Genomic DNA, 17692 nt, shown 5'->3' on the forward strand with positions numbered 1-17692 from the left:
AAATATTTTTTGTAGCCATGTATATTTTGTAGGATTTCGATCGCATAATTAATCAGTATCAACTTACCAGTCTTTAACGGAAGGGCAAAAAGAAGAGCAGACGGCATACAGACCGCAATCATGATCATTTTCAAGTAGAATCTCACACGGCCGTACATCTTGGAAAACTTCGTCCGGATGATGTCCGCGCTGCGGAAAATAGATGAGAAGCGGTTATTTCAACAACCACCGTGTAGGTACTGCACTAGCCAGAAGTATCTGCGACAAAAATCAGAATACACTCGTTTTCGCATGGTTGGATCAATTTCGCGTGGGACTAAACTGATTGAACCAAACGCGGGATAATTGCTCAACTCACGACTTTAACCAGCCCGCTTGATTCTCTGTAAATGCTTGAAATTGACGCTTGGATTCTTTCCAGATTAACTAGCTTTGCCCCTCCCTCCCTTTATCTATTTTCTTAGATCGACTTAGACTGCCACAACATATTATCTTTCTTCTTTTCTTTTCTTTTCTTTTCTTTTCTTTTCTTTTCTTTTCTTTTCTTTTCTTTTCTTTTCTTTTCTTTTCTTTTCTTTTCTTTTCTTTTCTTTTCTTTTCTTTTCTTTTCTTTTATTCTAGTTATTAAAACTATACAGTTAAACCAATCTAATGTACTTGTAAACAAGTAATGTCGTTATATATTCTTTTTTAAATCTATATATTGTTTAATAAATCGTGGTTAGGATATAGTAGCTGACAAAAATATTCGGACAAATATATTTGTAGAAACATTTTAGGAGTGTATTATGCATAGTGGCACTATTTAATACTGTACTGTGACTATCATGGTCGTGTTGGTATTATTCGAAACTAATCTGAAAATCTGTATGGAATTTGTAAGATATTTAGTACGAGTACTGTGCATTACTGATATGTACACAACCGAGACGAGATAACGATCCATCGTTCATCGCTACGCGTTGCTAATAGCAACGTATAATGCATATATATCTCGCAAAGTCCATAAAAGTACCCAATGGAACCACGTTTAATATTTGATAATAATGTCCCATTACAGTTTCGTCATTTCCAATTAATTAAACACGACCCTCTCTTTAAAAATTAGAAGATAAAATACGTAATACAAATCTACTCGAAATCTTTTAAACCTTACGGACGACCTTACGGACCTTACTTATGGTCTTTAAAAGCAGCAGGGATTAGCAGAATATTAACTGCGGATTTTTCTCGGACCGTAGCATGCAATATGAAATATGGCTATTAAAATGTACATTGGAAATCTCATATCCATAAGATACTCGTGCTTGTAGAACCTTGATAATGAACTCTTAACCCAAATAGTCGACCGCGATACTCGAGAAATTTTGTAAAGCTGACGTCAATACCAATATGTACCGTCGTTGTGCTATTATTTCGTGATAAGCCGTATTGATTGCACTTCCATTTCACGGAATTAATTTTTCCACACAAAAAGTGATAACGATAATCGAAAAAAGAAAAATATACTACCACTTTTCGTATCGGCATACACAAGCGCACTCGATTTTACACGAGTATACAATTTGCAAATTCGACGGAACGATCGGATTTAATTATTTTTTCGATATTTCAGGCATCAAGTTCTATTTACACATCGAACGTTGAAATACGGCGAAATACAAAATGTACAAACCACTCTGGACATTATTTAACTTTAAACGTTATTGATTAATTAAAGAAACCAACCATTGTGTTGATTTTTACATTTTGAAAAATTGTTATCCACTTTTGCTTTGTTTAAAAATTGAAAAAAATACGTTTATTGTAAGTCACGAGTATCTCTTTTATTTATTTAAACTTTAGATCAAATATTACAATTTATAAATATATCATTTATTTAGATATACTTGTAATATCTGTTTTATAAGTTTGTACAACCATTTATCTATTTATCTATTTTATTTGCACCTAATCTTTAAAGACTGATTTTGTAAAGAATAAAAAATTGTGATTCTATTTAAAAACGATCGTGTCAGACTCAAGTGATAAGCGATATATATTTCAGCGATATATATATATATTCAGATTTCACCATCACATAAACGGTGCTATTGGAAACGTTTCACAATAGACGTCTTATAAGCGCCTGCGATGTCCGTCATATGTAAAGCTATACAACTGAATCACGGCCGCCATTTAGTGATTAAGGTCGATCACTTAGAGCTGTTAATCCGACATAATGGCGAGCAATATATCGAAGACATTATTGGAAACACAGTTACAGTTTAATTTCATTGAGCTTATTTGCAAATAAATGTGTACAATATATTTTAGAGGTTTTAAATATTATTGCTGACTAAACTTCGCATCTACGCATCATCTTTCTTTAACTTTTTTTGCATTTTCTTATCGACGCATGAAGACGAAATGCGTAAATTTTATTATTTATTTAAACATTACTATATTGTGCTCAAAGTAGCGGAATATCGTTCTATTATCAATATATGAAGAACTAAAAGAATTAAAAAAGAATTAAAAAAATATGTAGTTCAATCAATACTTCGTGTATTTTTCTATCTCCACAAGACAATATCCGGACCAGTTACGCTTACAGTATCAACAAAGATTTGTCCAGCCATACGGAATAAGTCGTACTCAGTAGTTTAAAAGTATTAACCGCACGAACTCCAGAAACACTTTTGAAGTAACTTTCGAACCAATAAATCCCCGAACTAAGAACTGTCATATTTCGTCTCTATTTATCGAATATTGTGAGAAAATGCAAAAAAAAAGAAGTTAAATAGAAAAAGTACTTGGAAACTTAAAAGAAAAAATCTCGAAAAATCTCTTAATACTCTTTACTGTCGTCTTGAGACGCACCATATGTTAAGCTTCTTCGTAGTTACAACTTTTACCAGGGCAGGGACACAGCGCAGCACACCCTGGAGCTCTGTCCGGCGTGGGGGCTGCCCCGCTACACCCTGCGGCACGCCATAGGAGAAACGTTCACCCCCTCAGCGATTGGGAAGCGATGTTGAGAGGGTCACAGGAATACGAGGCCGCCCGCCACTTCCGCGAGCGAGTTATGCTCGCGAAGGAGCGAGCGGAAAGGGAGAGAAAGAAAAACTCTCACCCCTGCAGGATAAGACGATGGAGAAGGATGGCAGTCAGACGACCCAGAGCCGCCCCGCCACCACCCCAACGGACTACGACCAGAAGAAGTGACAACGACCTCCCCCTAACGCCTACTCAATAGCCGGCTCGAACAAGAGAACGCGAGAAGGGGATGCAACTGAAGTTAATTCATAAGAGGTTCCTGGAGCACCCCTGTCACGCGCATAAGATGGTCATCGTGGAGTTTTAGTCGGTAGGAGTCCGACGCTACTCTGCTGTTACGCGATTATTGCAGCAGCGGAGTGTCCATGAGGATTTCTCCACGTACAAAAAAAAAAAAAAAGTAAAATAATTATAGGAAAAACAAACTATTTAAGAAAAAATTACCACCTTCGAGTAATAAATTATAGAAGGTTACCAATGTAATTTAAAACTTAAAAATAATTTATTACACGTAACAAAGAAAAAGATTTCTTCGCAAACGGTAACTCGAAAATTACAGCCATTGCTGTAGAAACATAGTTTTACAGGGAGAAGAATTTCGCTAGAAACTCTCGACGATGTCACATCAAGCGAAAATTCGCGTCGTAGCTTTTAAAGCTTGTCGCATCTCAATCCGTTGGAAAAAGTTTTTCCTGTAGCATATTTTGTTTTTACGAACCAACAAGGTCTTTGTTTATTTCCTTCTTTTTTTTGCTCCAATTTCCCCATTGTTTTTTCAAGGATAGTATTTCAGAGCCACTAGTCAAGTTTATTGTAACAATAAACGTACGTTTCGGAAACATTTTGCGCTGTGAAACAGAATACACTAAAGTTTGAAGGTCATATCGATTTTCGAAAGTTTATAAATGGAGGTGTATGACAGTATCACCAGCTGTTGCTTTCCCCAAGCGCCAAAATACGTTCTGACTACTATTTTATGTATCTCACAGAAGTATGTCTTCATTCATTATCTCCCACCACCATGCCGTCTCCCACCCAACTGCCACCCACCAACGTGTTCTTAACATGTTATCTCCTAGTAAAATATTGATGTTGAGTCAGATATCTACTATAAGACATTTAAAACCAAGGCTCGTACACACGTGTGCTTATACGTCAGATGTAATACTTAACACGAAACCTGCTTATATTAATATTAAATTTATGCATAGTAGGATGTTCGACCTTTGTAAAAATGAAATTATAATACATACAGTTTCACCGTGGAAAAGTGAATCTTTCTAGCATGTCCACGCAAATGCAGGGGAGGGGAGGACTGTGCATGCACCAAACAACTTTACGTTCGTAATTTTTCACACAAATGTACAACTGTAGGGAAAAAATTATCTCTGATTTTTCGGATGTTAGGAATCGACAATATCGCATAACGGAATGCTGTGTTCTACGTATTCTATTTTTGTTACGAAAGTGGTACAAACGAAGTCCACGTAAGAATAGTACAACAAAATCGGTTGAGGTTAGGTTATCGTGCAGATATCGCGGCTTTTGCATTGGAAATCACGCAACTGCCAGTCTCGTCGTTCCTTGTAAACGAAAGAAAGGTATTGTAATCGGTCGGAATTAACATAAAACTCGTCGCATGCGACCATATGGCCTGAATGTTGAATAAACGAGAGTAGAGCGCGAGCTATGTGATTCTAACCGTTTAGGCGGAAACTAACGATTGTAACCAGAGCCGAGATAAATGCCAATATTACTTTGCTCGACAAAGCGTATAAGATGAGGAGAGAATCGCGATAAGGTAGAACAAGAGACAGATATTCTCTACGTAAAGCAAGTCTGTCAACTAGATTGAAATCCTATAGCTATAACTACAGTGAATCCATATTCTGGCGAATTGTCTTTTCACAAATGAAGCTTCTGAAGAACGGAATTGATACAATAACTACTGTTCATTCATAACTACTGTTGTAAGAATCTATATCTTTGTCTATCTATATCTATATATATCGATCTATATATATTTGTCAGAATGTCATTTTATCAAAAAACCCATCCTCTGTAATCATAGTTTAACGAAGCATAATTAATAGAATAGGTAGAGCGTTAAGTGGAGATGATTTAATCACAGTTAAGTAGATAAATCTCTATATTAGTCTCTTTAATTAAAATGTCCTACGTTTTATTTGCGTCATTTTTTTCTTCATCCAATTTAAAATGTTTAAATAACAATAGCCTATACAATATAATTTTATGTAAAAAAATTGATTATACCATGTTTATTACAGATATTTAACATTTTTGTGTACATACAAAATTTAAATTATACCTCGCTTGAGAACAAAAATTCTATTTATTTTCCTAACATGTACTAATAATTATTGATCAAACTAGAAAAAGCTGGAGGAGATTACTTAGGAAGATTACTTAGCATCTTATATTCCTGGCAAGGCTCGAACGTTTTATCTTCCTTTAGATTTTCCTAAGTTTCCATTTCTCTGACTTGCTATTTTAGTTAGCTTAGTATACGTGCTATACATAGGTATGTATAGTGTCATGATCGCGACAGTCGTGAGTTACCCACGCTTTATCCTCTGTAAACTATTTATAAAAGAAGAACAAATTACATGTTAGAACTTTCATTCAATTTACCAATACAAATAATTTTAAACAAGAAAAAAGACCTAATGCAGTGGTTTCAACTTAAACATATCCAACAGTTATTTACGAATAAATAGTATAAATCTTTTAGCAACATGAAATTCGCGATATTTATTCAAATATTTATATTTATAGTGCGCCATCAGCAAAGAAAACGTGTTTATCGAAACGTGCGCTATCGATTTTATGCTTTTGCCACGCAAACACGGAAATTGCAACTTAAAATTGAATTCGCACTGCAAAGCGTTGACGTTACGACATCGATTGCATATTTTAAAAACATCGAAGGTATCACACGGAATCAGGGAGATTCTATGAGAAGTTAAACGCATAGTCACCCTATTGGGAATAGGATTGCTTTGATTCAAGCTCGAACATAGGGAAAGCTGAAAGAATTTTTTGCGGATCTTCGTTCTTCTCTACGTTGGATTTTATACAAAACGACTTTAACCTTTTCAAGGAAATACGGAAATAAGGATTTTAGATAGAGAGATTTATCTGAAAGGAAATGGATAGAAAACGTATAACCAGTTCTTGTTGGTTGAAAGATGTTTTCTCTTCGCAGAGATTCAAACTTTAAAGAACGATCAAATATGTGCGCAGCTGACTTACGCGTGAAGTTATTATTAAAAAAAATTGTTGCATTTAAAAGGATAAATATTAATTTAAATTTAAAAAAATTGTTTGTTCCATTATCATAAGTTTAATTTAAATTTAAAAAAATTGTTAGTTCAATTATCATAAGTTTAAAGATATGTAGATATTGTATTTACATATCGAAAATCAGACAGCAATATTAATTAACACACCTAGTCAAACGCACACGTACTTTAAAACCGTGCTTTAAAATCGATATTCGCTGAAACAATACATCGCTTTGCGCTTCCAATTTGTTTTCGCACGAAGAATTAGTCCACTCATTGTTACCGTCACCATCTCTACCGTAATCTATATTACTCGAATAAATTCTATATCTTGATTGGAAAATCACATATTTTAACGAACTTCCTTATGACTTTTATGACTTTAATTGGCAATTTCCATAATGTTCTATAACTTGACAATAGACTGATAATATTTCAGGATATATATACATACATCATGTTTTTGAGGATTCTGTAGTAAAATAATGATAGGTTCTGCGGAAAGGGCAGGGACACAGCGCAGCACACCCTGGAGCTCTGTCCGGCGTGGGAGCTGCCCCACTACACCTTGCGTCCGCCTCTTCTGCGAGCGAGTTATGCTCGCGAAGGAGCGAGCGGAAAGGGAGAGAAAGAAAAACTCTCACCCCTGCAGGATAAGACGATGGAGAAGGATGGCAGTCAGACGACCCAGAGCCGCCCCGCCACCACCCCAACGGACTACGACCAGAAGAAGTGACAACGACCTCCCCCTAACGCCTACTCAATAGCCGGCTCGAACAAGAGAACGCGAGAAGGGGATGCAACTGAAGTTAATTCATGAGAGGTTCCTGGAGCACCCCTGTCACGCGCATAAGATGGTCATCGTGGAGTTTTAGTCGGTAGGAGTCCGACGCTACTCTGCTGTTACGCGATTATTGCAGCAGCGGTTTGACAGCAGAGCGATCTCGCCAATTCAAAGCTTGACATTACAAACTACCGAGAATCATTAGGCTCGTTATCGAGCATCTAGCTTTCAGAAGTTGCTTTATCATATGATATGACTTCACGATATTTTTATAGCAAGAAGAATGGCCAACCTCTAACAAAACAAATTTTTACTAAGTGCTGCATGTGAGCTGCAGGCCGGCCTACTAGGGAAATTTGACGAATGAATAAACTAAAATATATACGAATATATTCGTTATATCATAAAATGCCCGCATTATGTTCTCTAACACCATAGAGGAAACTAAATTTATATATTAAAAAATTGGAATACCTGTTATAAGAGAGTTAATTAAATTCTAACCTATCGATGACTCCATAAAAACCTTTATTTCCTAAAAATGTATATCTTCCAAATTCTCCTTAGAAAGTATCATAGAGAAAATATGAAACCTGAAAAGTACATCACGCTGATGCCTCGATCAACCCTCGTGCTTCGCAGTCCATGTGTCCGAGCGATGAATTCCCTCTAAACAAGGAAAAACCAAAGGGAGGTCTTCTTCGAAGGACGTGAGAGGGTAAGGGAAGCAACAGCTGTTGCGAGAGAGTTCGCAAGAAACAAGAAGAAAAAAGGAATCGTAGGCCGACGCGACTATACGCTGTCGACGGACAAACAGCGACTAAGCCTAACTGAAACGAACTCTGTCGCAGTATGAGCACAGGCTACGTTCGCGGGTCGATCGAACACGTTCTGCGCCTTTCCTCGGCACCAGCGTCAAAACCACCCTTGACGAGCGCAACGCACTGGTGCACCTGCAATATTAACCACTGGTCTTTCCTTTTTCGCGCGATATTATATCAGCACCTATGATACCATTTCAAAGACCGCAATCAAAACATTAAATACCGCATTAAAGCCATACAATAATTCGCAATATTCATTCGTAAACGTTATTGTATATGTGCTTAATTAATCGTTATTATGTTTCGAATGTTTACTACCTCATATTCCATAAGCAGATATATGGTTCATTTTCACCTCAAGTACGATATAATTTGTAACAAATATTTATAATTCACAATGTAAAATATTTATAATTCATTGGAAATATTTTTCTATCACGATATAGTGGTCAAATTTCACATAAATCACAAACATATGGTAGTCACTCACGACATGACAAATCATGATGATGTCATGAAAAACGGCGTCCGTTCATATATATTCAAACGCAACGAACAAGTTCGAACTTTTCGAGAATAAACGATTTGTTCGATAACATCTGTCGCGAGCTTCTCTTCCTTTAACGATAACAATTGACAACTAAACCTCGAGAGGCTCGTAAGGATGAACAGCGACGAGTATCTAGAAGCTATGTACTCACCTGGGCAAGGAGACTCCAACACCAAGGACGTTGGAAGTTTCGAGAAGCGAAGATGGAAACTGAAGTAGCACGTCAGGTCAACTCTGGCAAAAACTGCTAAAGAAAGAAAAATCCAACTAATTTGTTTCCAACAATAAAATGAAATTAATTTGTTTCACAAATTATTAACTGGATATTATTCAAAAATTATTCAAAATTCGCTTGATTGATTCACGGCCCGGGACACTTGGGTCATACCATTTTGGTAATGGACGAAAATGGCAGAAGGAAGAACGACCGTTTTTTTCATATTTCTCTTTCCCCGGGAAACGAAAGAATGCCCGAGCACCTTGTTTCATTTCTTCTCGACATCAATTTCAATCTTTTTAAACGAAATATAATCTGAACGATGAAAAGTTCATTCAAATAATGCTCCGCGCCAGACACTCACGAAAATTAAGAAGAAACACGGAAAATTCGCGAATAAAACGGATTTCTTTGTCCCAGTGAGATAATAAACCTCGTACACGTATTGGTTTTTAAAATCAATATATCCACCAATGTGCACTCGTTTAACAAGGGTGATGGAACGTGCCAAAAATCTCTCAAGAGGGTCTTGGCAACGGAAGAGTCGAAAATGTCACAATTATGATTGAAAAATTCGAATAGTTGCTGATTTTACAGTCGAAACCTATAAAGAACTCCAGATATTCCCCCAATTAATTTACAATAAATTCGCGAAAATGATCGATTGCTGACGTCATTGTATTCTAGAAAGATTGTAAAACGATAAGAATTTATTGAAAAAACTTATATTCGATGATAACACTTCTAATAAGAGTACTAAGCGGAGCGATTCTGTACTCACCTTCCTGCCTCGAAGTACCGAACGCAATTAATCGTCCGCCCAGGATGGAACCGTTCGGAACTTTTGTAAGTCACTGCAAGGCCGCTGCTTATGGTGGAAATGTAATAGATATAGGTACAGAGCGCGTGAGCGAGCTAAAAACGCGATAGAGAAGTAGAGAGATGATGTTCCGTCCTTGTCTAATGACACGCACTTGTATAGGAAATATGTAACAGCGGTATACGATCAGTGTCCACTAGTGTGCATGCCTGATTAAACAAAGACAGGAAGCATCTATAGATGGTGTTCTCTTTCTATACAGTACACACACTCAGCTATTCTATCATTATATTTGTGCGTTGCTTATGTGTGAACCAAACATTTCCATGACAACAAATCGTTTGTCTCTTGTTTAATGCTCGGTTTTCAACGGAGTTGAAAGAATTTTTTAAGAGAAACGTAATGGACGGCTTGTTTTTAAAGTAATAAACGGAAATTCTCGTATCCATTGAGAAACGATAAGCGATTTGAAAGTGTCACTATGAACGGTGATTTAAAAGCAGAAGACAAGAAATTATCTTCGAGGATTTATATAGTAAATACATTCTTTTGCCTGTCTTACCTAGAGATAAAACAGTTGTTTGATGGTTATCTTATAGTGTTCAGTCATTGCGAAAAATATTTTTAATCAGTTAAAAACTATAATTAATTAAAAACTACATTTTTTTAGGTATATAGACATTAGCGATGTATTATTCCGAGAAGCTCGTCTATCTCCCGAACATCGGGTCTGCGACAACATCGATTTGGAAATTATCGTTGCAGAGTATGAAAATTATTACAAGATGAAATTTCAAAAATATCCCATATTGTGTAAGAAAATAACTGGAAGGGAAATGACGAGGGAAGTGACAAATGCAAGCAAAACGTAAGAATTTAAATTATTTAACGATATTAAACGGTATTCAACGTATTCAACGTATCGTATTCAACGTATCGTATTCAACGTATCGTATTCAACGTATCGTATTCAACGTATCGTATTACAATGATCCAGTGTTTGTAGAAGTATTGAGACGAAAGCCAAATCTGTTAGTAAACAAGCGAGAGGTGAGCCTGTGAAAGAGACGAATCTACAGCAGAAGATAACTGATGACAATACGAATCATATTAATCTCGCAATGACAGCGACGTCAATATTCCCCAATGAGAGTGATGGACGTTCATCAGAAGAGCTATTTAACGTCCCAATGAAACAATCCATGCAATCGAAGATATTGAAATGCATTGAAAAGCTTTATTCAGATAATCCGGAATTACGAAAGATTGCTGAGGACATCTCATGCGTAAGTTATTTTTGATTAATATATGTATCATAAAGCTTTTAAACGATAGATAAAGTTCCCGTGGATAAACCGTGGATAAACCGTCCAACTATATCGACGATGACTGATTTCAGTAACGCTTCAGATATCAAATTACGTAACACTTACTTAATATAGAGAAGACGCCATTTTATCTTTGTATTGTCACAAGAGATCATAGTAAACAAATTAAATGTACATTGGGATGACGTTATAGGCCTAGAGGAATGTAAAACCGCTGTTAAGGAGGCCATTGTGTATCCCCTTAAGTATCCTATCTTTTTTGATGGCCCGTTTTCCCCTTGGAAAGGTATTTTGCTGTACGGCCCACCTGGTACAGGTAAGATACTCGTATTCTTTTCATTTCTGTACGTGTTTACAAGAAATATACAAAACAGGGAAAACGAAGTTAGCGAAGCAGTTGCGACAGAATGCCATTGCACCATTTTTAACATAACTGCCAGCTCATTGGTCAGCAAATGGAGAGGCGATTCCGAGAAGTATATACGTTGCTTTGTCTGTGTAAGTTTCTTTGTTCCTTTGTCTATGAAGGAGAGATTCTAGGTATAAAAAGATTTGATTTTATTTTTCGTCATTTATATATAAATAGAATAGTTGTTTGGAAAACGAAATGATATCATATTCGTGATGAGGCAATGAATTTAAGGAATTTCGAATATAATATTTAATGAATAATACATTTGTTAAACTGAACAGGTTTTATTTGAACTTGCCTATAGTCATTCGCCTACAATTATTTTTATCGACGAGATTGACTGGATCGCCACAAATAAAGGAGACTGTATATTGTCTGAACCTGCAAAGAGATTCAGATCAGAACTTCTTTCTAGATTGGATGGATTAGTGTCTAATGAGAATTCTAATGTAGTTCTTCTGGCTACAACTAATTCCCCTTGGTACGTATATCACGTTATTTCAATGTTTTCTAAGTAGAAAATATCGTAATATTTCTCCAAATTCCAAATATGTTATTGTGTTGTTTGAAGTATTCCTTCATTATTATTAGTATAATAGAACGATAATATTTATTGTAAATATGTTATTAGGGGCATTGATGCAGCTTTACTCAGGCGTCTCGAAAAGCAAATATACGTATCATTACCCAATGAAGTTGCTCGACTTGGTATATTCAAATTATACCTTAGCAACCACTTATTAGAAAATACAGATATTGTAAACCACATAGTAAAATGTACTGAAAGATATTCTTGTGCAGATATAAAATTGCTTTGTAAGCAAGCGTGGCTACTAGAAATAAGCCCGATATGGAGGAGACTTGAAAAGAAAGAAACACCTGTTACCACTTTGAAATATGAATTAAAAAGTTATGAAATATTAGCAAAATTGTTAAAAAAAATGTCACCTACAGTTATGCAAATAGATAAATATGATACGTGGAATAAATAAATACGCAATCGTAAGGACAGATATTGAAAAATATAAATAAATGGATTATCGTTCGAGAAATCATTCGCATGTGTGTGCATGACAGAAATTGCCTAGCAACAACGATTGGAACCTTCTCGATGTTTCCAGCGAGCGTATAACAAACAAATGCAGTCGTATAGCGAAAAAGATTTTCATCAGATATTCATTCGTGTGATCGCCTTGGAAAGTGATACATCGAGCAATTTACCGAGTGTCTCAGCAATTGTATTTTGTGTTTAAAATTATTCTACACATAGTAAAGAGTTATCCCGTTGACCGTGGATTCGTTTGAACCCCGGAACATTGTTAATAGCGTTAATTAAATTCATTATTCGCGAAACCTATCAATCGTTGATCTCATTATACGTTAAATTCATTATTCGTAAGACATATTATTCGTTCCTCTTATTGTTCGTTAAACTTATTAATCTTTAATCTAATTATTAGTTAAACTTATCGTTTGTTAATCTTATTATTTATTAAACTCATTATTCATAATATTTTGTAAAATCTTGTTTATTCGCGTAAATATATTCTCTGTTTCGTAAAACAATGGCTAATTCAAACGAAGGATCATTACGCGCCTTAAATCCTAATGATAACCCGACATATACATGTGAGTGTATTTTATCAAAAATATGTTTTTTATGTTTTCTTATCTTAGTAATTATTTTTAAAAAAGTCTTAAAGTCTTATATGAAAATAAAGCTGTTCTTTATTTCAAATAATTGAAGTAAATAAATACAATGAGTTTTATATTTTATTATATCTTATATTATCGTTATATTGTTATTGAAAAAATTGATATAATCAACAGTTCTTCCTGTTCTCTTGATTGTTTCTTGCTTGTTTCAAACCATGATAATAACCTACAAAAGAAATAACATAGTCCATTGAAAATTTAATATACAATAAAATACTTATATGAAATAATTACCTGTGTAATATACCATGTAACCACTAATATACCATGACATCAACATACTTGAAAGTGCGTCTGTATCATTATCTGGTAATCTAGTACATTTTATTAAAATTTCGTATTTTTTTTCCAAATAAAATGTTAAACTTATTCCAAATTACTTATTAATATTAGAAGTATTCAGCATTCCATTAGAATTTTTAAATTGTACTTACTTGGCCATTAATTGTGGTGGTAAAGGAGGTGCAGGTGGCATTATATCAGTCATTGAATTGAAAGATGGTCCCGGTATGAAGTGATGTTTATACGCATTTGCTTCTTCAGAGTCACAATCCATTTTTTCTACATTATATTTTTTCGAATTTACATTTGTAGAAAAATTAGTCTCACAAGTCTCATCGTTCTCTTCATTGAATTTCTCTTCCAAAGCTTTCTTTTGTTGTGCTATTTAACTTTGCAAACCTTCTGATTCTAAAAGAGAACTCAACTCGACTTTCTCTGTATTACCATAGCCTAAACACAGAGTAAAAGAAATTTTTGTCATTTAATAGAATGACTGAGTGCCATTCAGTTACTGTCCTTACAGGCAATGTATTAGAATTTCCCGTGCATAAATGTATATGTATAAATGTTTGCCTTGATATATGTAGTAATAATCACTCGTCTAATGAGGAGAATTATATTCCAAGCAGCTAATAATGAACAATAAGTAACATGCATGTTTATGGTTCATGACCCTATATTCCACGGGTCTCCCCATAGACATTGACAGGTACTCCTGCCCAGTTAAGGACCTGCTGAATGACACTGTGATAGACTATGCGAAAGCCTTTACTTCATATATATGTGTATTTTTAGTACATTTCTTAATTGACATAACCATCATGCTAAAGGTATTACCTACAAATTTTACAACACACGTGCCATTGTTTTCGTAAATTTTTGATATTATAGCTTCATAAATTTCTCCATCCTCTGAGTATATTGCACGACAAGGTGCTCCTATGATCCATTTCTATAGAGAAAAGATGTGTATACAAATAAATATAAGTAAATAGCAAAATAAAATAATTTGCTTCTTAATCAATATATTTAATAATATTCTGTATCAAATTTGTAATATTCTATCAAAATCACAACCTTGTGTAATTTACTTGCGTGTTTAGGCTGCTTAAGATTTTGTAGGTTTTCTTTCGGTTGAGAATTTCCAACATCCATTCCCATTCGCTTGATAACTTCTTCTTTTGCTAAATTTATTGCTTTATCATATGCTTCTATTAATGCACTATCGTCCCAAACATTATCATTGGCTGTGTCTGTATCCTTTTGAGATAGCAAATTATACGTTATTAATATCGATACAAGTATTTTATTATCAAACTATTGCAAATTATCATATATGTCATTTTTCAAAAATTGACCAAAAGGTAATGGATACTGTTAATTACTATTATGCTAAGATCTTGTACTAAAATAATGTTAAAACCATTACGTTTCCATTACCATACATACGTTTCCATTTCCTCGTATAAAGAGAACATTCATATCATCTGCCATTTTAAAATAACATCATTTAAATATTGAATTTGCTTCTGAAATATTAATTTGTCTCATTTCTTTAACTTTAACACATTGTAAACAATGATGACATTATACCAACTATAATACTAAAAATCTATTCCCCATTCATTCGAAAGATTATTTTTTGAAGCAAGGTTAACATTGAATGTTCCCAGACTTCAATAACTGTATTTTACTTTCTTTACAATATCTAACAATATATTAGAATACTATAAAAAAATATTGTATGCACAAAAAACTGTTTATAGCGAAATAGCAAAAGAATTAATCACATATTATAACTAAAACGAGATTGTTAAGTAGATTATATTATACTGCATATGCGTTAGTGTTTCAGCTGGTAAATATAGTTTTTATATCTGAAAATAAATAAGATTTAATTCTATAAAATTGCATAATGAATTATACATCTATCTATTACTATTCGTATTTCCCTTTAGTTGTATGTTGTCAATAGCATCAATCACGAACATATAAATAAATATAGAAGAAACCGTCCGGAAATGGAAAGGGAAAAATGAACATGGAAGACAAGAAAGTTTTCTTCAGGTTTAGCGTATGCGTGATACGCTTTGAATGTCTCAGATAAAGATAAAGATACTCTGCTCATTTCTATTTGTTCCGCAGAACGAGAAATTTGTTGTCTTTCATATTGGTTTTTACGATTCAATTTTTGGGCAGTTTTCCCTAGCGAGTGTCGGTCCCTGTTTGATATAACCAGATCGTAATTTATACAGATATGTATTATAGATATATATTTGTAAAACTGAAATCAGATGAAATAAATGTTGCCTGAGGTTTTAAACGTTTAATAAAAACAATATTTCATTTGGAAAAAATGTAAGATATGTAAAATTACACATTGATCATTTTGCTGGTCTTGTATCATAAAACGTGTGGCCCGAAGAGCACGTGTCCGGTAGAGATACGTCACTTGTGTTAGGAATCGTTTTATAACCTATCACAGTAAAGGAACGTCCCAGTATAGCAGCCGAAGAATGCCGTGAAAGTTTCTGTACAAAGTACAATTGATCTACAATTGATATTTTCCGCAATACTTATCTGGTGTTCGGTCAGGGTGTCCCATACTCATGATATTTATGACAGTGGAATGGCGTTAGTAAATCAATTACAAAAATTTTCGAGATCAATTCTCGGTATTGCATCAAATTATTCAAAATATACAAGCAACACAACGTTGCCCTTTTTGCAGGCAACAAGAGGAATATCGACCACGCAACCACTTTCAGAAAAACAAGAGTAAGTGATACAAATTTTCTTGTGCTTTCTTTCTTTTTTTAATAGAATTTCAGTACTTACCTTCCAATATAAAATTGGTGTCAAAATAATAATGCTAATAATAATGTCTAAGAAATTTTTCTCTTTGTAGGAGTATAACATCTAGAAAAATAACATAGTATTAATAGAATAGTATTAATAAGAACAACATTGACAGTGAACAACTAAAAATATAACACTGTTATAAATATATGATATACGAATTTTATTCATGTATTATTAAGACAAGTATATCTTATTTTTAAATTATTTCTATTATCATAAGTGATACATATAATTAAGGTATAATTAAGAGAAGATTAATTGAAGAAACATAAAAAATAAAGAAAATAATTATATTGAGATAATTTTTATCTTTCATAAATATTATTTTCAGAGTAAATATAACGTTTGTTAAAGCAAGTGGAGAGAGAATCAAAGCGAAAGGGAAAGTTGGAGATACTATATTAGACATAGTAGTAAATAATGAAATTGATTTAGATGGATATGGTATGTTTTAAAGAAGCATAATTTACTTAATTTAAAATAAATAATTTTGAGGTAGAAAATATTTGAAAATTTTCATTTTTATCAAGTTTAATATTCTTATTATTTTTAACTTTTGATACTTTATTATATAAGTATGTTGTAATATTAAAATATAATTGATATAGGTGCTTGTGAAGGAACATTAACTTGTAGTACGTGCCATTTAATATTTTCGAAAGAAGTTTATGATGCACTTCTTGACAAACCAACAGATGAAGAATTAGACATGTTGGATTTAGCATATGAATTAACAGATACGTTAGTTCATAATAATCAGTATCAAATCATTCACATTATTAATTCTATTACTTTTTAATATTTTATAAAGTGAATTTTTCTATTTAAATTTATGTAAAAACAAGTTAGTATTGGGTATTTCGAAATCTGCATCTCAATGTAGAATTTCAAATCGCTATCTCTGAATACTACGAAACTGAAATTATAATAAATTTTCGTAGTTTTTTATTTATGACCCTATAATCATTACAAATCTATGTTGGAATTAGCATATTTACAATGTTGATTTTCAAATGGATAAATAGAAATCTTATTGTGTATTAGTATTAATTTGTATAGCAATAAATATATTTATTGACATATTCAGTTATATAATATTTAATTTCAGGTCACGGCTAGGCTGTCAAATAGTAATGTCTAAGGAACTAGATGGAATTGAGGTAAGAGTTCCATCAACAATTAATGATGCAAGAGCATAACTGAAATTATCTATAGGTTTTTGAAAATTTGTATACAATGTTATACATCTCTTGTTAAAAAACCCTTGTTATAATTATTAAAATATTGGTATTAAAAAAATATAATAAAGAATCTTGTGTTTAAATGTGAAGCTTATATATATACATATGTTATAGTATAATTGCAATTTTGATATTTGTACATTGCCATTGTAAAAAGCCTATCCAATTATGAAGAAAATATATCTTTTATTTTTAATATACAGGGTGTCAATTTTAAAACGTTCATCTAAATTATTTTCGTTACTATTAAAGATAAGAAGAAATTACTAAGGAAGACTTAAATGGTTTTAAGATGTGTACTTGGTTATGATA

General features: G+C 33.5%; 2 protein-coding genes, 1 long non-coding RNA gene and 1 pseudogene across 10 annotated transcripts; 2 read left to right on the forward strand and 2 right to left on the reverse strand.

Moving 5' to 3' along the window:
- Positions 1–5170: 5170 nt before the first annotated feature.
- On the reverse strand, positions 5171–8259 carry LOC126869394 (uncharacterized). The gene is made up of 2 exons (XR_007690922.1): positions 6799–8259; positions 5171–5640 (listed from the first exon to the last, which is right to left on the reverse strand). It is a non-coding gene; the product is annotated as an uncharacterized LOC126869394 (long non-coding RNA).
- Positions 8260–9790: 1531 nt separating this feature from the next.
- On the forward strand, positions 9791–12334 carry LOC126869387 (katanin p60 ATPase-containing subunit A-like 2). 3 transcript variants are annotated; one of them, XR_007690914.1, is made up of 7 exons: positions 9791–10074; positions 10210–10407; positions 10537–10825; positions 10982–11183; positions 11242–11407; positions 11561–11760; positions 11911–12334. XR_007690914.1 is itself a non-coding variant. In XM_050625858.1 (6 exons), exons 1-4 carry the CDS (start codon positions 10325–10327, stop codon positions 11298–11300), a joined length of 633 nt encoding a protein of 210 aa, XP_050481815.1. In that variant the 5' UTR covers positions 9792–10324; the 3' UTR covers positions 11301–11407; positions 11561–11760; positions 11911–12334. The 3 variants fall into 3 exon arrangements, 2 of the variants coding, with proteins under 2 accessions (XP_050481815.1, XP_050481817.1); XM_050625858.1 differs by having other exon boundaries at positions 9792–10407; XM_050625860.1 differs by having other exon boundaries at positions 9792–10407; positions 10546–10825.
- A 650-nt stretch (positions 12335–12984) lies between these two features.
- Positions 12985–16207, reverse strand: LOC126869383 (survival motor neuron protein-like; annotated as a pseudogene).
- LOC126869389 (adrenodoxin-like protein 2, mitochondrial) lies at positions 15550–17580 on the forward strand. Of its 6 annotated transcripts, XR_007690918.1 has the most exons (6): positions 15550–15911; positions 16009–16055; positions 16186–16376; positions 16471–16583; positions 16748–16880; positions 17248–17580. XR_007690918.1 is itself a non-coding variant. In XM_050625863.1 (4 exons), the coding sequence occupies exons 1-4, from the start codon at positions 15907–15909 to the stop codon at positions 17336–17338; spliced, it is 504 nt and encodes a 167-aa protein (XP_050481820.1). In that variant the 5' UTR covers positions 15551–15906; the 3' UTR covers positions 17339–17580. The 6 variants fall into 6 exon arrangements, 2 of the variants coding, with proteins under 2 accessions (XP_050481820.1, XP_050481822.1); XR_007690915.1 differs by having other exon boundaries at positions 15550–16055; XR_007690917.1 differs by having other exon boundaries at positions 15552–16055; positions 16186–16322.
- The last annotated feature ends 112 nt before the right edge of the window (positions 17581–17692 follow it).

The sequence above is a fragment of the Bombus huntii genome, chromosome 9 (genome assembly GCF_024542735.1).
Source record: "Bombus huntii isolate Logan2020A chromosome 9, iyBomHunt1.1, whole genome shotgun sequence".
Lineage (NCBI taxonomy): Eukaryota > Metazoa > Arthropoda > Insecta > Hymenoptera > Apidae > Bombus > Bombus huntii.